This window comes from Lepidochelys olivacea (genome assembly GCF_965140295.1).
Source record: "Lepidochelys olivacea isolate rLepOli2 genome assembly, chromosome: 3".
Taxonomy (NCBI): Eukaryota; Metazoa; Chordata; order Testudines; family Cheloniidae; genus Lepidochelys; species Lepidochelys olivacea.
In genome coordinates this window covers 55,284,047-55,303,876 of record NC_140413.1, presented here as the reverse complement: position 1 = coordinate 55,303,876, position 19,830 = coordinate 55,284,047, and the positions used below count along the sequence as shown (strand labels likewise).

The following is a 19,830-nucleotide window of genomic DNA, read 5'->3' as shown; positions in this document are numbered from 1 at the left end:
CCCAATTGTGTAAATGCATAACATTCAATTCTAATGATTCTGGCTATATGATTTTTATGGGCTTACCCCATCCAAGGCACAAAAAGCGTTTCCTTATGAGTCGTGTCCTAATTTTTCCAGTAACAGCCATGTACGACTGCCACGCTTCTGTCAAAACCCAACAGAACGAAGCTAAGAAGAAGAAGTGTAAAAATGCGGTGGTCGTGGTGCAGATGCCCTGCAGGGAGCAAAGAAAAGCTCATGCTGAATACTTAGGGACAATCATTTCTCCTTCAGAGGGTTGTCATATTCTATCAACTTGACCTTTACCCCGAACATCACACCTCCATCTTTATAGCACATTTGACACAGAGACTTGGATTATGCAGAACAGGTTGAACCCTGTTCTGAAATACACTAACACAGACAGTTTTGATGACAAATATATAAATATAGAATGGAGCAAGTTTTCTTACATCTTTACTTTGGCCACAGAATATTGCAAAGCCACTCCAGTGAATAGGTTACATGGTTACTGAACATTGCAATTTCACTACACTGAACAGAGTGAATGTGCAAATACAAACAAACAAACCTAATTGCCATTTTTATGTTCTTTCCCCTCATGCAGACAAATCTTGACTATAAATCTGAACTCCAGGGGGTAGATTAAAGCTTCTTGCTTTATTTGATTTTTCATTTAAATCTTACAGAATGTAATATCATGGGAATCTTTTGGCATATATGGCCTGACATTTTTTAGTCAGGTTTAAGTAACGTAACCTTAGCAGTTATTTTGGTTATTGTTTTTATGCATGTCAGTCATTTGTTATCTGAAAAGTACTCTGAACTCATCCAGCGCATGCTCTGCTCTGTCATTGTAGCCTTTAATTAAATTTGACATTTTGGCTCATATAAGTAAATTTGATTCTCCCTTGGAAGTAAATTATAATCCTTCATTTCACTGCTTTATTTCAGTATGGAATTCTAGAGACAGTGGAATTCAGACTACTAAATGCAGTATGTATAATGCCCCTGCACCAAAACCACACCAATACTGTAGAATATAAACCATATAGATCTTTATTACTTTTTAAAATATGGTTTAATCAGATTGAAATCAAAACACCCTGCCAAAACAACAGATGTCAGCAACACAAGAACTTAGCTTGAGATGGATTTAGAATTTTGTAATATTAGTGTTATTATTAATCTATCTAGCATACTTCTAATAATAAGACAAGTTCCTCTCCCAGAGTTTCTAGCTAAGGCACCAGTTCAACAATACTTAAGCATGAAGGCTCTGCAAGAATTAATATTATGCAGGTACTCAAGTACTTTGTTGTATCAACTCAGCAATACAGCCTATTTTATGTTTTAGAAAATGTTTATATAATTATCCATTACTTTTTAAAAATCAAGTTATGCAAAGCAATGAAAAACCAAAGGATTATCAAAATATACTAACCACCGAGAAGTTTTAAAAAAATACCTGCAAATATCTGTGAGATTTAAGAGACCTTAGAGGAATTACTTTAATATTAATAAGTCCAGTCTTGCAGCTTTACTTTTTCTGAATATTCCCTAGGACCAATTCTGATCTCACACTGGTTTTCCGCGAGTGTAACTCTACTGACTTCAGTGGAGATATTCTTGTTTTACAGGTAAGTAAATGAGATAAGAATCAAGCTTTAAAATTATGCATGCAAGGATATACTTTCTTTTAAAATAAGTTTGCCATGCTGCATTGAGAAAATTTCTTTTGAGAAACATGGAAGCCTTCAGCTGTCATAGTGATGTGTGTGGACCGAAAAACCTAGACAGTGAAAGAGAGGTTGGCTTTTGAGGTTACATTGTAGGACTGCCTCTAACCTAAAATCAAACTGAATCACATTGCTGAATTGGTACACAATCGCTCTCAGTGCTTCTTTAAAACAATTAGCATTGAAGTTACTTCCATAGAGCCAATGGCAAAATTCCCACTGACTTCAGTGAGTGCAGAATTAGGCCCACGATATACACCTGAAAATATCATCAGGCAATAAAAAGATACTGTAAATCTGGTCCATATAAAATTACTGCATGCTGAAAAAGCACTCTATTTTATTCTGCTGCTTCAAAATAAATGACAGGATAAAGGCATATCATGAAAGCCATGTGACCATTCCATATCTCTTGAGAAACAATTAAAAGCAAATGTGCTGGAACAACTTGTACATTGTGGGGGCTGAGAGCCATCGAACCAAACTGTAAACCCTGTGTGATGGAAACCACTTCAAGACAGGGGGTGCAGCAGCACTCCCAATACTCCTAGTTCCAGCACCTATGATTACAAGGGGTAGCCAGTGATCAGAATATTAATTTATTACCATTAATTCTTAAATTTAGCTGCTCCAAAACTATGTGAGCTCATAAAATCCCATCCCAGTAAAGCCACAATGACAGTATTATTACACTGGGTGGTAATATTACAGTAAAAAGCTTGGCCAGATAAACAGATGGATTTGCAGGCAGACCAAGTATTACATCATGCCCATATAAGCATACTTGAGGTGTTAAGATTATGATGAACTAAAGTAATATGCATGTTAAATCCTGGATGTCTGTGCTTTAGACTGTTTATGTGTTAAAGCACATAGGATGTTTTCAAAAATCCTGACATTCTAATTCTAATTTCTATAAAATATACTCCTGTATTTTGTCCACTAAGTGAACTGGAGACAGTATTGCAACAGAAAAGTCTTAAACTGTCCTGAATATGTATTCATCTGATGACATTACTATACAACATGACTGCAAGCTCCAGAGATCGATATCATTAAACTAAAACCCTGATGTCACTCATTTAGCAAGGGCCTCAATTTTTTTTTTCAGGTCGCTTACATCCAAACTCTCTTATTCCATAGTTACAAGCCAACAACTACAGTATCTGGGTTATGACTATCCTTCCAGCAGCTATTGTTAATGGTACATCATCTGCAATGTCATTTGTTCTGAGATGCCAAATTAGCCTTTCCTCTTTCTCTTAGATAAAAAATCTTAGCCAAAGCATTTAATTTCAGTGTTCCTTTAAAAAATACCAATTGAAGGGCATCAGACCTTTTAGAAAGTGTTGTGTAGGATTTCTTCCCCCTGACAGTGGTAAACTGCCTGGAAGGAAGTATTACCATAATATAAAATCTTATTTAAAATAAAGAATATATAGAGAAATGCACCGTAAACAAAATGACAGAAAATATATAAATGACTGTGTTCCTGTAGCAGCTGGCTCACATATTATAAATTCATACCATAAAACTTTAATTTGCCTTCCTGTCAGTCTTTTTGTAAAAACTGAGACATGTTCTATGGAGTACAGATTTGCTCCCCAAAGCTATTTTTTGTCAAAGTTGGAAACTTTCAGAGAAAAACTGCACAGGTAACACAGAGTATTACCTACCCCCCAAAAAACCAAAACAAAAACCACCACAAAAATCAAAGCTTATTACTCTTCATGTAACAAATTATATGGCACATACATAATGCATATGGGGACAAAGCCTATTCTTTATATTTAGTCAAAGTAACTAATAATCGCTATGGAAGTTTTGACTGAGTATGAACTGCAGGATTTGGCCCAAATTTGTATCTGTATTGAAAGAAAGATAGATGCTAATAATTTTCTGACAAACATGAACGTGGCTCTTTTTGAGCAAGAACTCATGATTAAAATGTTAACTATCATGTTGGCCCCAAAACCTGAAAACAGGTGAAAAAAATTTTGCTACAAACTCTAGAAATTACACACACTGGAGTTTGAGCAGAACATAGGGGTTAATATCTCTAACTCTTTTGAGTAGTACATGGGATCTCTAATGAACCCCAGAGGTAAAAACCTTGGTGTCACATATCATCCAAGAGACATTATCTCCATCTGCATAATATCCCCTAACAGCTACTGGAGAATCCTGATTATAAAATCTATTATATTCCCCCTCAAAAAGCAATGTTGGGATATATCCTAGAAACGTAAATTCAGTAGGACTCTACTAAACAGTGGCAAATTTTCATTCCCACCAGTGGCTGTCATCAATGGAACACCAAGCAGCGATACCCAGAAACGTATGCCTGGAATCCTTAGAACAAAAAGTGAACCAAAAGGAACACAAAACACAAAGAGGAACAATCCCACTTCCCACCAGCATAACTACATAACATTCTTTTTTTAAGAGATGGCAACATGGGCCAATAATGTCTTAGAAGCACTTTGAACAAACGATGGCTGCTCCAGCATAGGTTGGTTGGGAGATGGAGATGAGTGAATGCAAAGTCCCTTCTCCAACCCCAATGCCCATGTGCAGGAAGCAGCCATAATGCTGCCTCCAGCACTTCTTGAGCGCAAGAGTCTGGGGCAGTATCATTACCAGTCACTCTGAAATCTCAAAGGCTGTTTCTGGGTGTACTCAGGGTCTTGAAAACGGGCCTAAGCACCTGCATATCAGCAAGCACCAGGGAACTGTCCCCTAAAGACAGTGTATGCTACCCCTTTACTGAAGGTGTGTAGCAAGGATTCCCAGTGAAACTTTTTCCTGTGGATCCTGGTAATATTGCCCCGACAATATGGGAAGACAGACAAGGCACCAGGACTGTAGTTTAAGAGGTTGCAGCTTTAAGTAACACATCTGGAAACAATTCATCCAGCGCAGGGTCATCCTTGCTTTGTAATCTGTTCCACCTGCTGGAGGGCTGACCCTCTCCTCACCCCCAACTCTGTGAACTTGGCCCCTGCATTGTTACTGGGGTCCCATTGCCTTTCCCTCCTCTAGGGGCAAAGGGGTTTGGGAAAAGGAGCTGTCTCTTCACTGTACTAGAAATTAAGAGCCACAACCCCATTCTCTACCTTCTTTGATCCATTTAATCTCTAATCCATTTTCAGTTCTGGTCTATTAGGGAACCAGAAGCCCTGCTGAATGAGTCCCTCTACCGGGCACATGCCAATGATTCCCTCTACCAGGCACATGCCAATGAGTCCCTCTACCGGGCACATGCCAATGAGTCCCTCTACCGGGCACATGCCAATGAGTCCCTCTACCGGGCACATGCCAATGAGTCCCTCTACCGGGCACATGCCAAGTTGCAACAAAATGAATTTAAAATATAAATCTACCCACCAGGTTCCTGAGCTGCTGAGAAGGTCAATCTGGCAGTGAGGGAAAAATTCATTTCCAGCCCCCAAAAGGCAAATAGTATGATACCCGCATCAAGACCTCCAAAGGTGGTCCTACTCTAATCCCAAAGGAATGGAGCAGGAAGTTTTCCTTCCCAAGGAAGAATCTATGACTCTAGTAGCCTTCATTGATCTTTCAGTGTTTAGCTAGCTTGAATATCTGAGTAACCAGCATCTTCTCTTTTTAATGAACAATTTATCTTTGAATGCAGGAGCCTGTATTAAGTATCAAATTATTCTGCTCTTTTCTGCTTGTGGGAGACACAACCATATTTAGAGCACTGCAGCACAGCTTGGATATATAAAGGACAAATGGTGGAAATCCAAATCAATCGATTCTAGGGCTTTTATTTTGGTATGTAATGATTTTGAAAGCTATCTGGGAGAGTTATCCATTTTTATGAGCATGCCAAAAAGATTAGATCCAACCAGGCAGTAATTTCACAATCCCCCTCATTTCACTCAGGGGTTGAGGCATCTTAAATTTTTAATTCAACAGTGGTTTTTGAATAGTAATGTGAACAGAACTCCCATACAACTATAAAGAGGAAGAACCAAAGGTTCTTGATTCTTCTTCTTCCAGTCAACCTGTTTCTTTCATCTACAACAAACAAGAAAGGTGCCTGGATGCTAAGAAGTGGTCTAAGAGCCAAAGCTATTGGAGAGTAAAAAAAAGAATAGAATTTATAGTATTAATAACAAAAAGGATGGTCCTAAAATCCACTTAATTGTCTTCAAAGGCAAGAAGCACTGAAAAATGTATGGAAGTAGAAATGACACCTGTATCCAAAGAAACTCACATAAGAGATAGCAACTCCTTTATGATTACAAAATTAACTCAGTCCTCATTTAGATTGGCCCCACAGGATAAGGTCTCAGGAGATAAATGAAATGAGTAGGACTTGTACTCCTAAGAAGCCTTGACTTTTGTACAGCAAACTACAAAGAGAGGAAATATTGCCTTGTGTTTGACATTGGAGTGGGACTCAGGAGATATATGTTCAATTCCAGGTGTCCTGAGTGACCTTGGAAAGTCTCGCAGTTCCTCATCTCTAAAATGGGAATAACAACACTATCTTTTCCTTTCCTGTTTAAACTATAAATTCATCAGGGCAAATATCATCTCTTACTATATGTGCACAATGCAGCTCCAATCGCAGTTAGGATCTCTAGACACTACTGTAAAAAAAACCTACTAAAACATGGCCAGGCATCACTAAAACTCTGGAGTAACATGCCCTGGTGTTTTTTGACAATCTTTCAGAGGCTGAGTGTCAGTCATGTAAGGTTTACCTCCAGGAAATGCTTTTTTTTTAAAATGCAAAAATGACTTTATAAGATTTCAAAGGAAGAAAAATGTATTGGAAATGTAAGGGAGGCTGTATTTAAAAAAACTAGACGATTATATCTCAAGGTTCTGAGAACAATAAGCTGCAGAGAACTATAAGCTGCAGACTTTTTGGATTCTTTTCTAGGATGAAGACCAATAATGGCGCCATAAAGAAGTTTGAAAGAACCATTGCATTTTAAACCTTATTTTCTTTCCATTTGTTGGTTTACAGTACTTTTGATGTGACTCAAGCAAGGAAATCAGCTCATATTTCTAAAGACGTTGCGGGGGGAGCGGGTGGAAGTAGTGATGGTGTGAAAATTCTGCTAAAGTACAATGCTAATTAAGTTTTAAAACAACAGCTATAAAATTGTTCTTTCTGGGTATTTTACAGATCAACTTAGATTTTAGCAAAATTCAAGCAGTTCACTTTTCAGGGTGAAGTGTAAAAAGGCTTAATTTTAGTGAAGTATATGACAATATTCATGTAGACCGCTGCATCTCATTTGACAGCATTGGTGTTGATGTTGTAGAGACATGCATACTAGGAAGTTCAGGGAAAGATCCTGCATTTCCTCACACAAGTCCATATTTAATGAGCAGGAAGGACATTTCATTAGGTAAGAAGGATGCAAAGGCAAGGCCGTTGTTACTGTGGCCCAATGCTCTCGGAAACAGCCCGCAAGCAGAGGGAATGTAATGGCTGATTCCAGCAGCCTACAGAGCTGAAAAGACGTCAGTAGCATGTATGTTCAATTGCAGGCACACCTTTAACACCTTCTGCTTCCTTGTCTAGCAAATGGCAGTTTTGAATGGATGCTCAGAGCCCCAAACCAACCCCAATTTCTGTTTTGGGGATCTAATTTTTCCTCAAGTGGTTCATTACCATAGACTGCTGGGCCCTAGGGATAGCAGGGAACAGCTACACCATCCAGTACATGCTTCGGCCCCATATATTCCCCATGCTAGCCTGGGTCATTAGTACTGAGACAGGGAGGTGCCTTCCTAATGGAAATGGGAGTAGGAGAACCTGTTCCTTTCCTTCAGAGGGATAAGGGGCTTTACTTTGAATATTTTCTTACTCCAAACAACTTGGTAGGTCTCTGCTTCATACTCTCTTACAGAAGGATCAAATTTCTCACTGTGACTTTGAATGCCCTAATTCTTTCTCTGCTTCCTTTAGGCTGGTTTGGTGCTGTCAGCCTTCAGGTTGCCTACTTCCACTTTTCACAAAGGGCATCTCACAGAGAGTATCACAATTCCAGCTGGGAGACAAACATTTTCAGTGTCATCTATTGATTCTGGTACGGAGGTATTACCAACAGGTAATTACCATAGGGAGTAGTCAAATTTTTGGGTTACTAGGATGATATCAGCACAGTTGCAGAATTCAGTGTGGTCTGCTAAATTATTCTGGTTTTCTAATTTCCGGGCTCTTGCTTTGCTTATTTTATCTATCACTCCTGATCTTCTGTCCCAGATTTGTTCATTCCTTTCATCTGGCAGTTTGAATTCAGAAAACCTCGCTGCAAAATCCTTGCAGTCCCATACATTTTTACAGGAAGAAAGTTTATGCTTTAAAGTGGAAGCTTTTTTTGTCCATTTGAACTTCCAATCAAGCTCTAAACCCTAATCTTATAGCATACATCTTGGAGCACTTATAATACTTTCACTGATGAGATTCAACTAGTGCTCATAATCCTGCAAATTTCACTTGGAAGCTATTTATGCATATCACTTCCCTGTGAATGAAGCATGCATGACCATTACTCACATCCACGGAGAAAGGAATTCAGTAAGACCTTCTTGCACTTCCCCCCCTGCAGAGCCCAGCAACTTAATGCTATTTGCATCCAAGCCAGTACCAGCAACATGAAGCAAGGCAGTTACCAGAATGTCGTCTGCACAGGACTCTGGAATACCACCCCTGGAATGGTAGTGATAATGTCGCATACTAAAAAAGGGTAGTGTGGATGTGGGTACATGCTCTGCAGTACACAGGCAAGTAACTGCGTCCACTCGCAAGTGTAGATTAACCCTAAAAGTGCTCTTTGGATTACAGTTGCCCCTGTTACCCACATGAATGATGAAGCTACGATTTGGTAGTGCATGGTGGTACTTTGGCCTTGCTGATATCTCTTAAAAGCCACTGCTGGTATTAATCCAGACTAATCCCTCTCTCTGCCAGTTTTCTTCTCCAGACCCTTATAAAACATAATGGACATCTTTTCTCCACAAATTGAATGCAAGATGGTTGCTTGGTTATTACTTGGATAGGACCAGGTCTTTCCAGAAGTCAGACAGGTTTTTATTGCATTTGAAAGCATTTCTGCTTTGGTCCTATCTCATCACAGAGCATCCAACTAGATTATTCATCATATTCACAGCCACTATTTGCAGGCAGGGATTCAGGTCAGGGTGTACTTTAAATCCCATTCCCCTTGGTCGATGACAGCCTCCCTAGCATGGCAGCATCATATTCCATCTCATCATTCCATCTGTAGTGCATTACCCAGTACTGATCTCTTGATGCCAAGTCCACAGTAAATTAGAAGCCAGGCTAAGAAAAGTTGTCTTACAGACCCCCTTTGTTTATACACTCTTTCAGCTCTTCTCCTGGTATGGATTGCTACTGCTGGCTTATATCCAATTATGGAGGATTTATGCAAGTGATATAATGGAAGAGAAAGGTGAAGAAAGGTAGAGTATAGACTAGTAACTGTAATTCTCCACAGTAACCCTCCTCCCTTCCTACTTTTTTGAACCTATGTATTTCCTGGACAGTCAGACAGGAAGTGAGGGAGGAGAATCCTGCACCTGTTTGTGGGCCTGACCCATAACCCACTAAAATCAATAGTGGCAAAGAGTCCTGTGGCACCTTATAGACTAACAGATGTATTTCGTGGGTGAATATCCACTTTGTCGGATGCATGTAGTGGAAATTTCCAGAGGCAGGTATACTACATGCATTTTCACTACATGCATCCGACGAAGTGGGTATTCACCCACAAAAGCTTATGCTCCAATACGTCTGTTGGTCTATAAGGTGCCACAGGACTCTTCGCTGCTTTCACAGATCCAGACTAACACGGCAACTCCTCTGATGCTTAAAGTCAATAGGAAGACTCCCGTTGGCTTCAATGGGCTTTGAATCAGGCCCTATAGCCATAGAATAGATGCTGGGAGGTGCATGAATGATGGCACGTGGCCTCTCCTTGGCCCAACTGCTTCCAAGATTTCTGAAGTATGCATGGCAAGGCCACCCAGGTTACATAAACAATTTCTGCCTATTATATGAATAACGTGACTGTTAAACAAATATGGCCTCAGTAGGACACATAGTGAACTTTGTTCTGTTGCTTCTGATATTATTTTTTTACGCTAATCTTTAAGCATGGGAAATGTCAACCCTGTCAGGACAAACCAATGTACACAGGATTTTAACTCTGCCCTTACATGAGTGTGGTACGTTTCAAAATGTATGCAGCACAGAGGAGCATGCCTTTAGGGAGAAGTGAGAAAAACAACAACCTCCACAGCTTGAAAGTGTAAACATGAATGTGAATGCTAGTTTTTAAATATCTTTCTGCCTATGTACACACCCAAAGATGTATGCTGCGTTGTGATAGTGACTCTATCACTAACCCACAGATGATGCTTATTATTAACACCTTTATTTTTAGTTTCTTGCTAACTTTGTTCAGAAAAAAATTACCTTTTAGGGGTCAAATGACTCATGCTTGATCTGAGTACAAAGGTGAACACTGCAGGGAGGTTTCATAAAAATAAGATCACCATGTGTGAATTATCCAAGCATGAGATGTCATTTTAAATTTTTTACTCTGTGTGGCTCCAAACCAGAAAGTGACTCTGCAAAAAGGGCTTTGTGGGTTTCTATGTTTATCGGGTCTGAAAGATTTCCAGCTCATTTTTGACGTCAAAAAAGATTAGTTTTTGAACTGCCAGCCATGCAAAATCAATCCGGGCTCTGCAAGTCAAGCAGAATTCTTACCTTCTTCCACATGACTGAAGGCCGATGTTATTGCACAGGTGTAACTGACTGAAGGCATAATCTGAAGACACTGGGGATGCACAGGCTTAATTTGAAAGCATAATTTGGCCGCAGAATCTTTGTTCCTGGTTATGACTCATGAGAAAGAAAATAATTTAGACTGACTGTCAGGGTGAGTTTACTAGGGCCTGGCAGTTAGAAACAATTATTTTCACTTGTCATCTGAGCAAATTAAGCAGGAAATCTGTGATGGATGAAACATGGAATTCCACAATGCCATTTACACAGTTGCTTTGCAAGGCAGGTTTGCACTTAAAGGACTTTTTCCAATGCTTTTGTTAGGCTTAGAAAATTCCAAATTAGTTTTGTTTTAGAAATGTTGAGCATGGACTGTGCAGGATGCAGGCATGAATGAAATATAGTGCACTTGAGAGGCTGGAAGAAATGTAAAAGTGAAGCTTCGTAATTGAATAATGAAGCTACAGCTTTTTGACGGTAGCATATTGGACATGTGCTGTACATTAATTTAAGCTAATTTCATAAAGAAACATCAGGCTCCAGTGCTCTCTCCAAATATTCACAGGTGGAAATATTTGAACGTATTATCATGCTCACAGATACAAATTATATGAGAGGAAAGTGAGATACAATAGAAAACAACAAATTAGAGTCATGAATAACCAATACTAAAGACTGTTTCTAGAATTCTTAGTCTTCCTAAGCTTCTTTGTTTAAAAATTCACTGTGGGGGCAGTGAGCCAGTATTGATAGTGAGGGGGTAGCTGAGCTAAGCACAAGGGCGATGAGTCAGCAATCACTGCAACTAGGGAAAAAAGAGTGCAGTTTTAAAGAGTAGCTCAGCAGGAGTTCGCTAAGAAGTTCTAAGAGAAGGTGATGGAAGTGTCTGGGCCCTGACAAATCGAAACAATTGAAGCAGTTTCCTTGAACAAAAAACATAATATAAGTGAGTTACAGAATGGATATTGATGGAACGGAGATAACCTGATGTGTGAGACTCTCATTTCCTGACGGAGTGATGTCTGCATCCACTCAAACCTGATTTCCCTTCTGGAGGAGAAAGAGACTAAGAGAAATCAAGGTTGAGTGGGAAGGGAATATTGCCGTTTGCTGCTCAGCAATGCAATCTGAGAGAACGCTAATCTGGGTGTATCTTTTGTGTCTCAAATAAAATTATTTTTCTCTCTGAAAAAGTGCTATCATCACAGAGGAATCTCCTCTCTTTCATATTAAATGGGGTCATTTATTTGTTCTATTGTCAGATTTGATCTTAGTCACTAACGTAGCAATTGCAGCAATTTTAGGGAGCTTCCACGGCATTCAAAAAGATGTCTAGAAAAGAGAAGTTCAACAACAAAGCCTAGAGTTGCCTTCCACTTAGTCTGACTGTGCTGATTATAACCCCACCCTATCAAAACATACCCTCTTCCTGTCTAGGGTACTTGTCTCAGGACCCACTGTAACAATTCCATCTCTTTCTAATATTGATTAAACTATGTTGAAGCATTAGCAATGCAATTTTATTGCCTGTCTATCCACCATGATATAAGATTACAATACTGTATTGATTAAATTGTTCAATACAATATTATTAAAATACTCCAATAAACATTTGTATGTGTGAGTAGGGACTATCATGTCTACCCCGCCCAAAACTTGATAGAGAATACATAGTTCATGTTTTTGCATACGTATATTTGAAGCATAACACGTCATAATGCCCACTGCAGGATGAATCATTAATTAGATTCTAGGGGCCTTAGTTTCATTTTCCATCACTCCAGAAGTGTACAAGAGCCTCAAAGTGCCACAGCACCATAAAGGAGGCTAGTGTAAGAATGAGAATAAATAATGTAGTAAGAATAAAGCTCTATGTTCTCTCAAAGGGACTGGTGCTACAAGGTGTTGAGCACCCTTAGCTTCCTTCAAATGAGAGAGCTCAGCTCCTTGAAGAAGATGCTTTGTCTTTTGCAGGATCAGGCCTATAAAGAATGGGCAGCATGGAAGCAATGTGAAGCAGGGTCTCTTGAAGAAAGGAAAATTTTAAAAAGTACATAACACAGCTAAATCCTGTGAACGGGGCAAGTATATCAATTAGCACTGTCAACACCTGCCTTTTCACATTGGGAACTCTCAGTGTCCTTCACGCTTATTTTTTTTAAGAACTTGTATATGTTTTTAATTCAGAACATACATTTCTGTAGAGAATCCACAATATTTTGGTAAAACATGAGGTGGCTATGAGGAAGCTACCATTACCCCATGGTGGGTGTCCTAAGCCTGGATTGAACATATAGGAATAACTTAAAAAGTACGATTATATAGGTATGAAAGAAAGAATGACTGTCATTCTTTCTTTCATACCTACATATTCACACTTTTTAAGTTATTTTCCCCTTTAAAATATTGAATTGAATGATTCTGACAGTACCAACTGATAAAACTGGGTAGCAGAGTCCTCCCTCTAATCACAGAACATGGACGACGCACACAGTTGGGTGCAAGTTTCTGACTTGGCGTGACCAGCTGTGGCAGTAAAAGTCTAGTACTTCTCTGCAGCTGACACCGCAGCAGTAACTGTCAGGGTGTTTTTGTGATGGGGGCAGCCAGTGGTTAATGTAGATTGATACGGGAAGGGGGAGCTCTTGCTACACCAGTGCAGGAGGTGTGTGAGTGTTGCTTAACCGGGCGAAGGAGAAGATGGGAAACTCTACTTCTGCTTTTAGCTGTGGACAGGGGACAGGACTGTACTCCCGTCTCTCCTCTATTATTTTAACTCAGAAATACACCCATGGTATTAACTAGCAACAGGGCTGAAATCACAAACTTATTTCACATACATTACTGAGGAGCTCCCCATTAGACAGTAGTTGACTCTAAATCATCGTGGTCTCAAGCTGAACAAGCAATATAAACTTGCAATGCTCTGTATTTCATTAGCAGTCCTTTGAATTAGATAGTTCCCCCTTTCTTCTAGTATGCTTTCTTCCAGGGATAACATCCTTTCACAGGTTTCAGAGTTTCAGGTTTCCTTTCACAGTAGCCGAGAAATTAGAGCAAACAATATTGCCAGATTTCAGAAAAAAATTAATGCAGAGAAATAGTAGAGTCTTGTATTGCAAAGAAAAAAATTGTAATCCATCCAATATCTGTAGCACACAAGGTACAAAGCAATAGCTACATTATTGCACCTTTCTCTATCTGGGGCTCATGGTAGGGCTCACACTGAAGCTACAATTCATGCAACAGATGATGGGATGGCTGCCGGGCAGGAAAGACACCTCACAACAGAGCCTCATGGATTATATTGGTTCCTCATGAAATTCTGAGCCTAGTTAGTGGCCCTGGTAGTGATCTTCAAGGCTCTCAAGAGATGGTGGCTGGGCTGATAGTCCCTTCTTCCTCTATCCAAGAGAACTATATGGGTGGAGGCAATGTGGTAATTTCACATCCAGAATGAATTTTCAAAAGCTGGAGGCAGGAAATTCTTAACACAGGACCATAGACTGTGGAACACCCACAACAAGAAATTGGACTAAGCTCAAGCTTAAATGTGCTAGGGGAAAATGTAACCCCCCTTTTTGCATTAGTCTTCCTATCCCAATGATATTGTTGAAATCTCAACACTTCAAAGGGGAAGAAGATTCTACACTCATGCATGTATGAGCACAGAGAATCAAACAGAGAGCACTGGTCCTCTTGGACTGACAGACTGTCCAGCATCACCAAAAAAGGCTCAATAATCAGTTATAAGAACCCTGGCAACTCCCAACTCAAGCATTACTTCAGAAGGCAAAGAAATACAAGAGGTGAGTCAATTCACATACCTTGGTAGTAATGCACAAGCCAACAGGGATGTCTATTCAGGAAATAATGTCATAAACTGGTGAGGCAGCAGTTACGTTCACCATCTTAAACAAGATTTGTTCATTGAAAATCTACAATTTAAAGACCAAGCTGCAAATCTCCAACTCCAATTTTATTTCCACCTCAGCATATGGGTGTGAAAGCTGAAAAGCCACCAAAGGTACAGACAGATGTCTAAGTGCCTTTGAAAGCAAATGCCTCAGGAAAATAGTAAATACTAAATTGAATGAGTTTATAACAAATGCTGAGATTATTCAGGGTTCAGCAACTCCTTATCCCTAAAAATAGCCACAAAAGATGATGGAAATAGTCGGTTGCATGTATTAAGAATGAAGCCAGAGTGTCTGCCATGGCAGGCATGCCAATGGGCAGCTGGAGGACCACGCAAAGAGTGCTGACTGAAAGAATCCCTCCATCAAACATGACACCAAGAGAGAATTTATGGGACTTAAGAAGACACAAAGAGTGGCCCAGGACAGACAGGGATGGTGGAGCCTTGTTCAAGCCCTAAACAATATCTCATCACACAGGAAGGATTCATAATTAGATTTCTATGGAAATCTGGGAGGACAGCAGCACTTCTCTTGCTCCAGCTCTTTTCTTTCTCAACCTTGCTCCAATTACCCCTATCCTTGGATCTTCCTTGTTGCTGAGCCCCAGCAAAGTAAAGCCAAGAATAGGGATACAGTGTGAGGGAACTCACTCCTTCCCCGCACAGTCATTGGGGAAGAGCTGGGCCATTATAGTTATTTGTATAGCACTGATACTATAGGTAGGTGTGTTACAGACGGCTATGAAGGCAGGTTCATACTCCAGAGAGCTTACATTCCTAAGTATATACTAACTACATTCTCTCCACAGAAACCCCTAGATATTGAGATGTGGCCCAGTAGTCTCTCTGCTAAGCCCTGATTCTGATTAAATTGTAGCAAGATCCACTGGAGAGACTTCTGGGTCCCCAAAACAAGACAACTTTCTCCAGGTGGGCTCCTCGCCTCACTCCTAAGGACGCTTGCTATGGAGAATAGGAAAGGTGGAGCTCCCACTTGACCATGCTTACTGGCAAAGTGAAGGCCATGCAGCCCTTCTACAAGTCTGCTATTTGAAAGAGAGGGAGGAAAGGAAGCATGACTACACAATCATACTGGAGAAAGCCATGCCTATTTCTGAGGAACAGACATGTGAGCATCATCAAAAGGAAGGGAGACAAAGGGGCAATTTACACAACTCCTTTCCGGACATTTTTCTTTAAATTATTTTATTTTTGGGATCCATGTATTTTTTATGTTGAGCAAGAGGACATTCTTCTACTGATAATACTTATCTTTCTTTGGGCTATTTATCTTCTTTTGGACTCATGGTAGAGCACTGGCTATTTGCAAATTCATAGGAAAGAGATAAATTCTTAACAGGAAAGTTTAATTTCCTAATGAAGTGTATGAGATCACTATGTGAATGGAATATATGTCCCCTGTACTCGGCCTTTCAATGATAACCTACCGAAGAGAGAAGGTATTTAAACAAAATTAAATCTTCACTGCTTAAGTTTGGAGCTTTGATTTGTGTCTGATATGTGCCTGATTTAGACTGCAATCTCCTTGAGGAAGGAACCATTTCTTCCTCTATGTTTGTACAGAACCAAGCAATCCAGCAGCACTCAATAAATAAATAATATCAATGGTAATGTAATAAATATAGGAGATGCTTCACTAGCAGTTTAATTTCAATATATTGTCTTCCCCAGGAAAGATTTTTAAAGAGCGTTGTGAAAATGTACATTTCCAGTGAAGTCCAGGCAGGGGAAAAGCAAGCACATTTCCTGAAGGGTTGTTTTATAAATCACTCAAAGGGTGCACAAAGATGCTAAGTTTTCAAAATTACTAAATTAGCTTTACACCACGTCAAAATAAGCACCGCCTGTTCAGTAGTTATTTCCCTGAATCTATCATTGCTTAATAAATTACTCATTTGTTTTTGATGGCCTCTTCTCATTGATTCTAGCTGTGCGTAGCTGTAAGTACACTGTTATTTCCTGACTCTGACGGTCATTAATATCGCCTTCTCAATCTATGCTAGGCACACAGTTTCCTGGAGATAAATTGTTTTCAGCCCTTCATGGTGTTAATACGAGGACAGCTTTATGGTAAATTCTTGTTACTAATTATTTTAGAACTAGGATTGCAGCAACTTCTGCATGGTGAGGCCGATGTTTTGCTGCTTCTCTCTCTCTCTCCCTCCTTTCTGTAATTAACCCGGCTAGTCTTAGATGCTAACTACATACTGTATTTTGTGTCAGGATCCTTGACTATTTTATTTTACATTTGGTTGGCCAGTTATATGATGGGTTTTCTCCCTAGATGTAGCATATTATCTTTGGATGATATAATTACTCAGCATGAATTGATTTTATTTTATATTTATGCTTATGACACTCAACCCAGTTAATCAACTGAACTCGGTAACCAGCATTGGCAGATACATTTCAGAATTGCCTTACAAGTCTTCTGGTCCTGAATCACAAATGACCCACTATTAAAGACTCAACCTTTAATGAAAGAAATTCAAGGTTTTGGCAAATTAAAAGCAGATTTGCTGGCCCCTAAAAATGTGAATATATTCTGGAGAAAATGAAATACCACATAACACTTTGAGATATATCATCGCATTATGACAATCATGTATGACATGTTGGAAAATGAGACAAAGCAGACCGCAATGTAACTAGTCAGTGATGGACACAGACAAGGGAAAAAAAAGTTAAAGACGAAAGAACTTGCTTTCACTTATCATGCTTTCCCCCCCTCAAGTGCTTGTAGCTAACATGACGCTGAGCATAAAGACAAAGAACTTCTGTAATGAAGACACAGATCTTCATTTGCTTAGTATGCAAAGTAGGCAGGAGTCTCTCCAGACTAGTTCAGCTTTAGATCTTTGGCATATGGTCTGAACTAGCAGCTATTTGCTTTTTGAGGATCAGGTGAAACATTCTCATCACCCCTCTGCCCCAGTAAAACCTATGTATGAGGTGCAGCATGTGGAAAACTCAACAAGGCTTCCATGCAGAGCTTCTCCAAAACGGTCCTCTTGGGAGCAGGAAGGTCAAATTGAAATAGGCCAGGGGAACCTCCCTTAAACTCCACTGATCCTGGTGGATCAGTGTCAGTGAAGAGCCATCTATATGGAGAGGCTGTGCCCCTGACTGCCTCTGTACCATTCTCTGGAAGTGCGGCTCCATACCAAGGCTCCCCATGAGCACAGTTGCTCTAAGGAACTCCCACTGAGTATCTGTGAGAAAAGTTATACAGGCCAGTCTCCATGTGCATCCCCATTTCATTCCTCACTGCCCCACTGCCTTGTGCAGCTTCCCAGACAAGCAGAGAGCCCTCCATGAGATCTTGTAGAAGAAAAAATGTTCCTGCAAAGGCATCTAACTACCACTGCTGGGGATAAGGGTGGGAGCTGGGAAGGGACCGCATCTGTGTGCAAGTCTCCTCCACTCACATATCTAATGGTAGGAGGAGATCCTACCTTAGTGTGACTTCACAAGTACTCTGCTCCACTGTGTAAAACCTCTATGTATGCAGCCCAAAAGAGCACTGACTGTTTTAACTGCCATATCACACTGAAACCTTGTCTCTAATTCACCTTCCATTATCACCCCGGGTCTTTTCAAGAATTACTGCTTTCTCCCTTCATTTGGGTACATGTGTTTCATACTTCTGATTCTTACACATAACATCTCAGATTAATATTACTGGGTGAGATCAGAAGAATCAAAGTCCCTCTATTTGTGCAGTTCGTTTGCTTTGAGAGTTTACCGTATATTTTAGTACAATCAGTTTTGCTGTTTTTAGCATATCATCCAATTCCCTTGACATTTTTTGGGTCTTCGACACAGCAACAGGAGGAAGAAAAACATTTAAAGTACAGGAATACTTTACTGTAAGTCAACAGATTATGAAAGGAGGACTCATGGGTAGGTGTAGTATTGGAAACAATTTTTAGGGAGAGGTAGTGAGGTTCTGTGGATAGGGAACTAGACTAGGAGACAAATGGCTTGTTTGTATTCCCAATTTGGGCACTAAAATGCTGTGTGACCCTGGGTAAGTTATTTTATCCGTCTGTGCTTCACCTCCCACAAGTATATAGAATAATGATACATATTGTCCTTTCTAAAATACCCAGATCTGCAGATGATGAATGATATAATGATATAATATGAACTAAACTTCAAATTGACAGTATCCCTTCAAAAAATATGAAGTTTCTCACAAGGAATCAAGTATCAGGGGGTAGCCGTGTTAGTCTGTATCCACAAAAACAAGAAGGAGTCCGGTGGCACCTTAAAGACTAACAGGTTTATTTGGGCATAAGCTTTCTTGGGAAAAAAACCACTACCCACAAAAGCTTATGCCCAAATAAATCTGTTAGTCTTTAAGGTGCCACTGGACTCCTCGTTGTTCACAAGGAATGTTACATAAAGAAACCTCAGTGAAATGTCTTTGAGTTACACTGACTGGTTAAGCGCTTTGAAGGACAAGCAAAAAAAAAATCTCAAATTGTTATACATGGACACTATCAGAAGTGTATTTATTGCTATACAACAGACAACAAATACCATGAAGAGGAAGATCTAGAGCTTCTTGAAAAAATCTAAATGGGCTAAAAAATGTTGCCATAGATACAGACTTGCACACCATGAAAACAGCTTCACTTATTGTTGATACTGTTATTTTGATTTCTAGTATTCTAGGTGACTGCAGCAGACAGCCTTAGCAGTAGCTTTAAAATTATCAAAAGGACAGAAGCAAATCCGTGCAGGATATCAGAGGTTACTTTAAAATAGTGGCTAACTGCAGATTTGTCTTAAAATTGTGATACATTCAAAATCCAATAATGCAACTCCTCAAATCCAGGCCTGGATGCTTTGGCTTTCTCAAGCTGTTTCAATATGTACCAGCATCATGGGAGTTGTAGGGATTCCTACACTTAAAACCCAAGAGAAAAACAGAAAGAAGAACAGTTGTTTTGTTCCTGCACTTTGCCCTCCAGTCTGTTAAGGGGTAAAGCTGCTGTTAGTTCTTTCAGGGAGCAGGGGTTGTGATTTGAAAATAAAACACTATTCATGGACTTTTGGGGCAGATGTATAGTGTTAATTGAATAGTTCTGTTTATGCTTATGTACTCAGTGTAAGCTTTTTGGATGTATAATATTTCACTTCTAAGTTTAATAAATTGACAAACATGAAATAAATTATAGTTAAATGAATATTCTCAGAATTACTGAGTTATCTACTCACATTTGATAAGCTCAAATGAAACACAGTAAACAAGTCACAACCCCCTTTTGGTATATACTGGACACAGTTGTTAGGAATCAGTTAAAAGCATATATGTCGCAATATATTTCACATGAGAA

The 19,830-nt window shown here is 39.6% G+C and overlaps 1 protein-coding gene across 5 annotated transcripts in view; it reads right to left on the bottom strand.

The window, feature by feature from the left end:
• Nucleotides 1–19,830, bottom strand: part of ADGRB3 (adhesion G protein-coupled receptor B3) — a 620,721-nt gene that overhangs the window by 57,645 nt on the left and 543,246 nt on the right. For all 5 annotated transcript variants that reach the window (XM_084625079.1, XM_084625076.1, XM_084625077.1 and 2 more), the window contains one exon: nucleotides 67–217. In XM_084625079.1, the coding sequence (XP_084481205.1) occupies nucleotides 67–217 (151 nt within the window). The remainder of the gene's footprint in view (nucleotides 1–66; nucleotides 218–19,830) is intronic.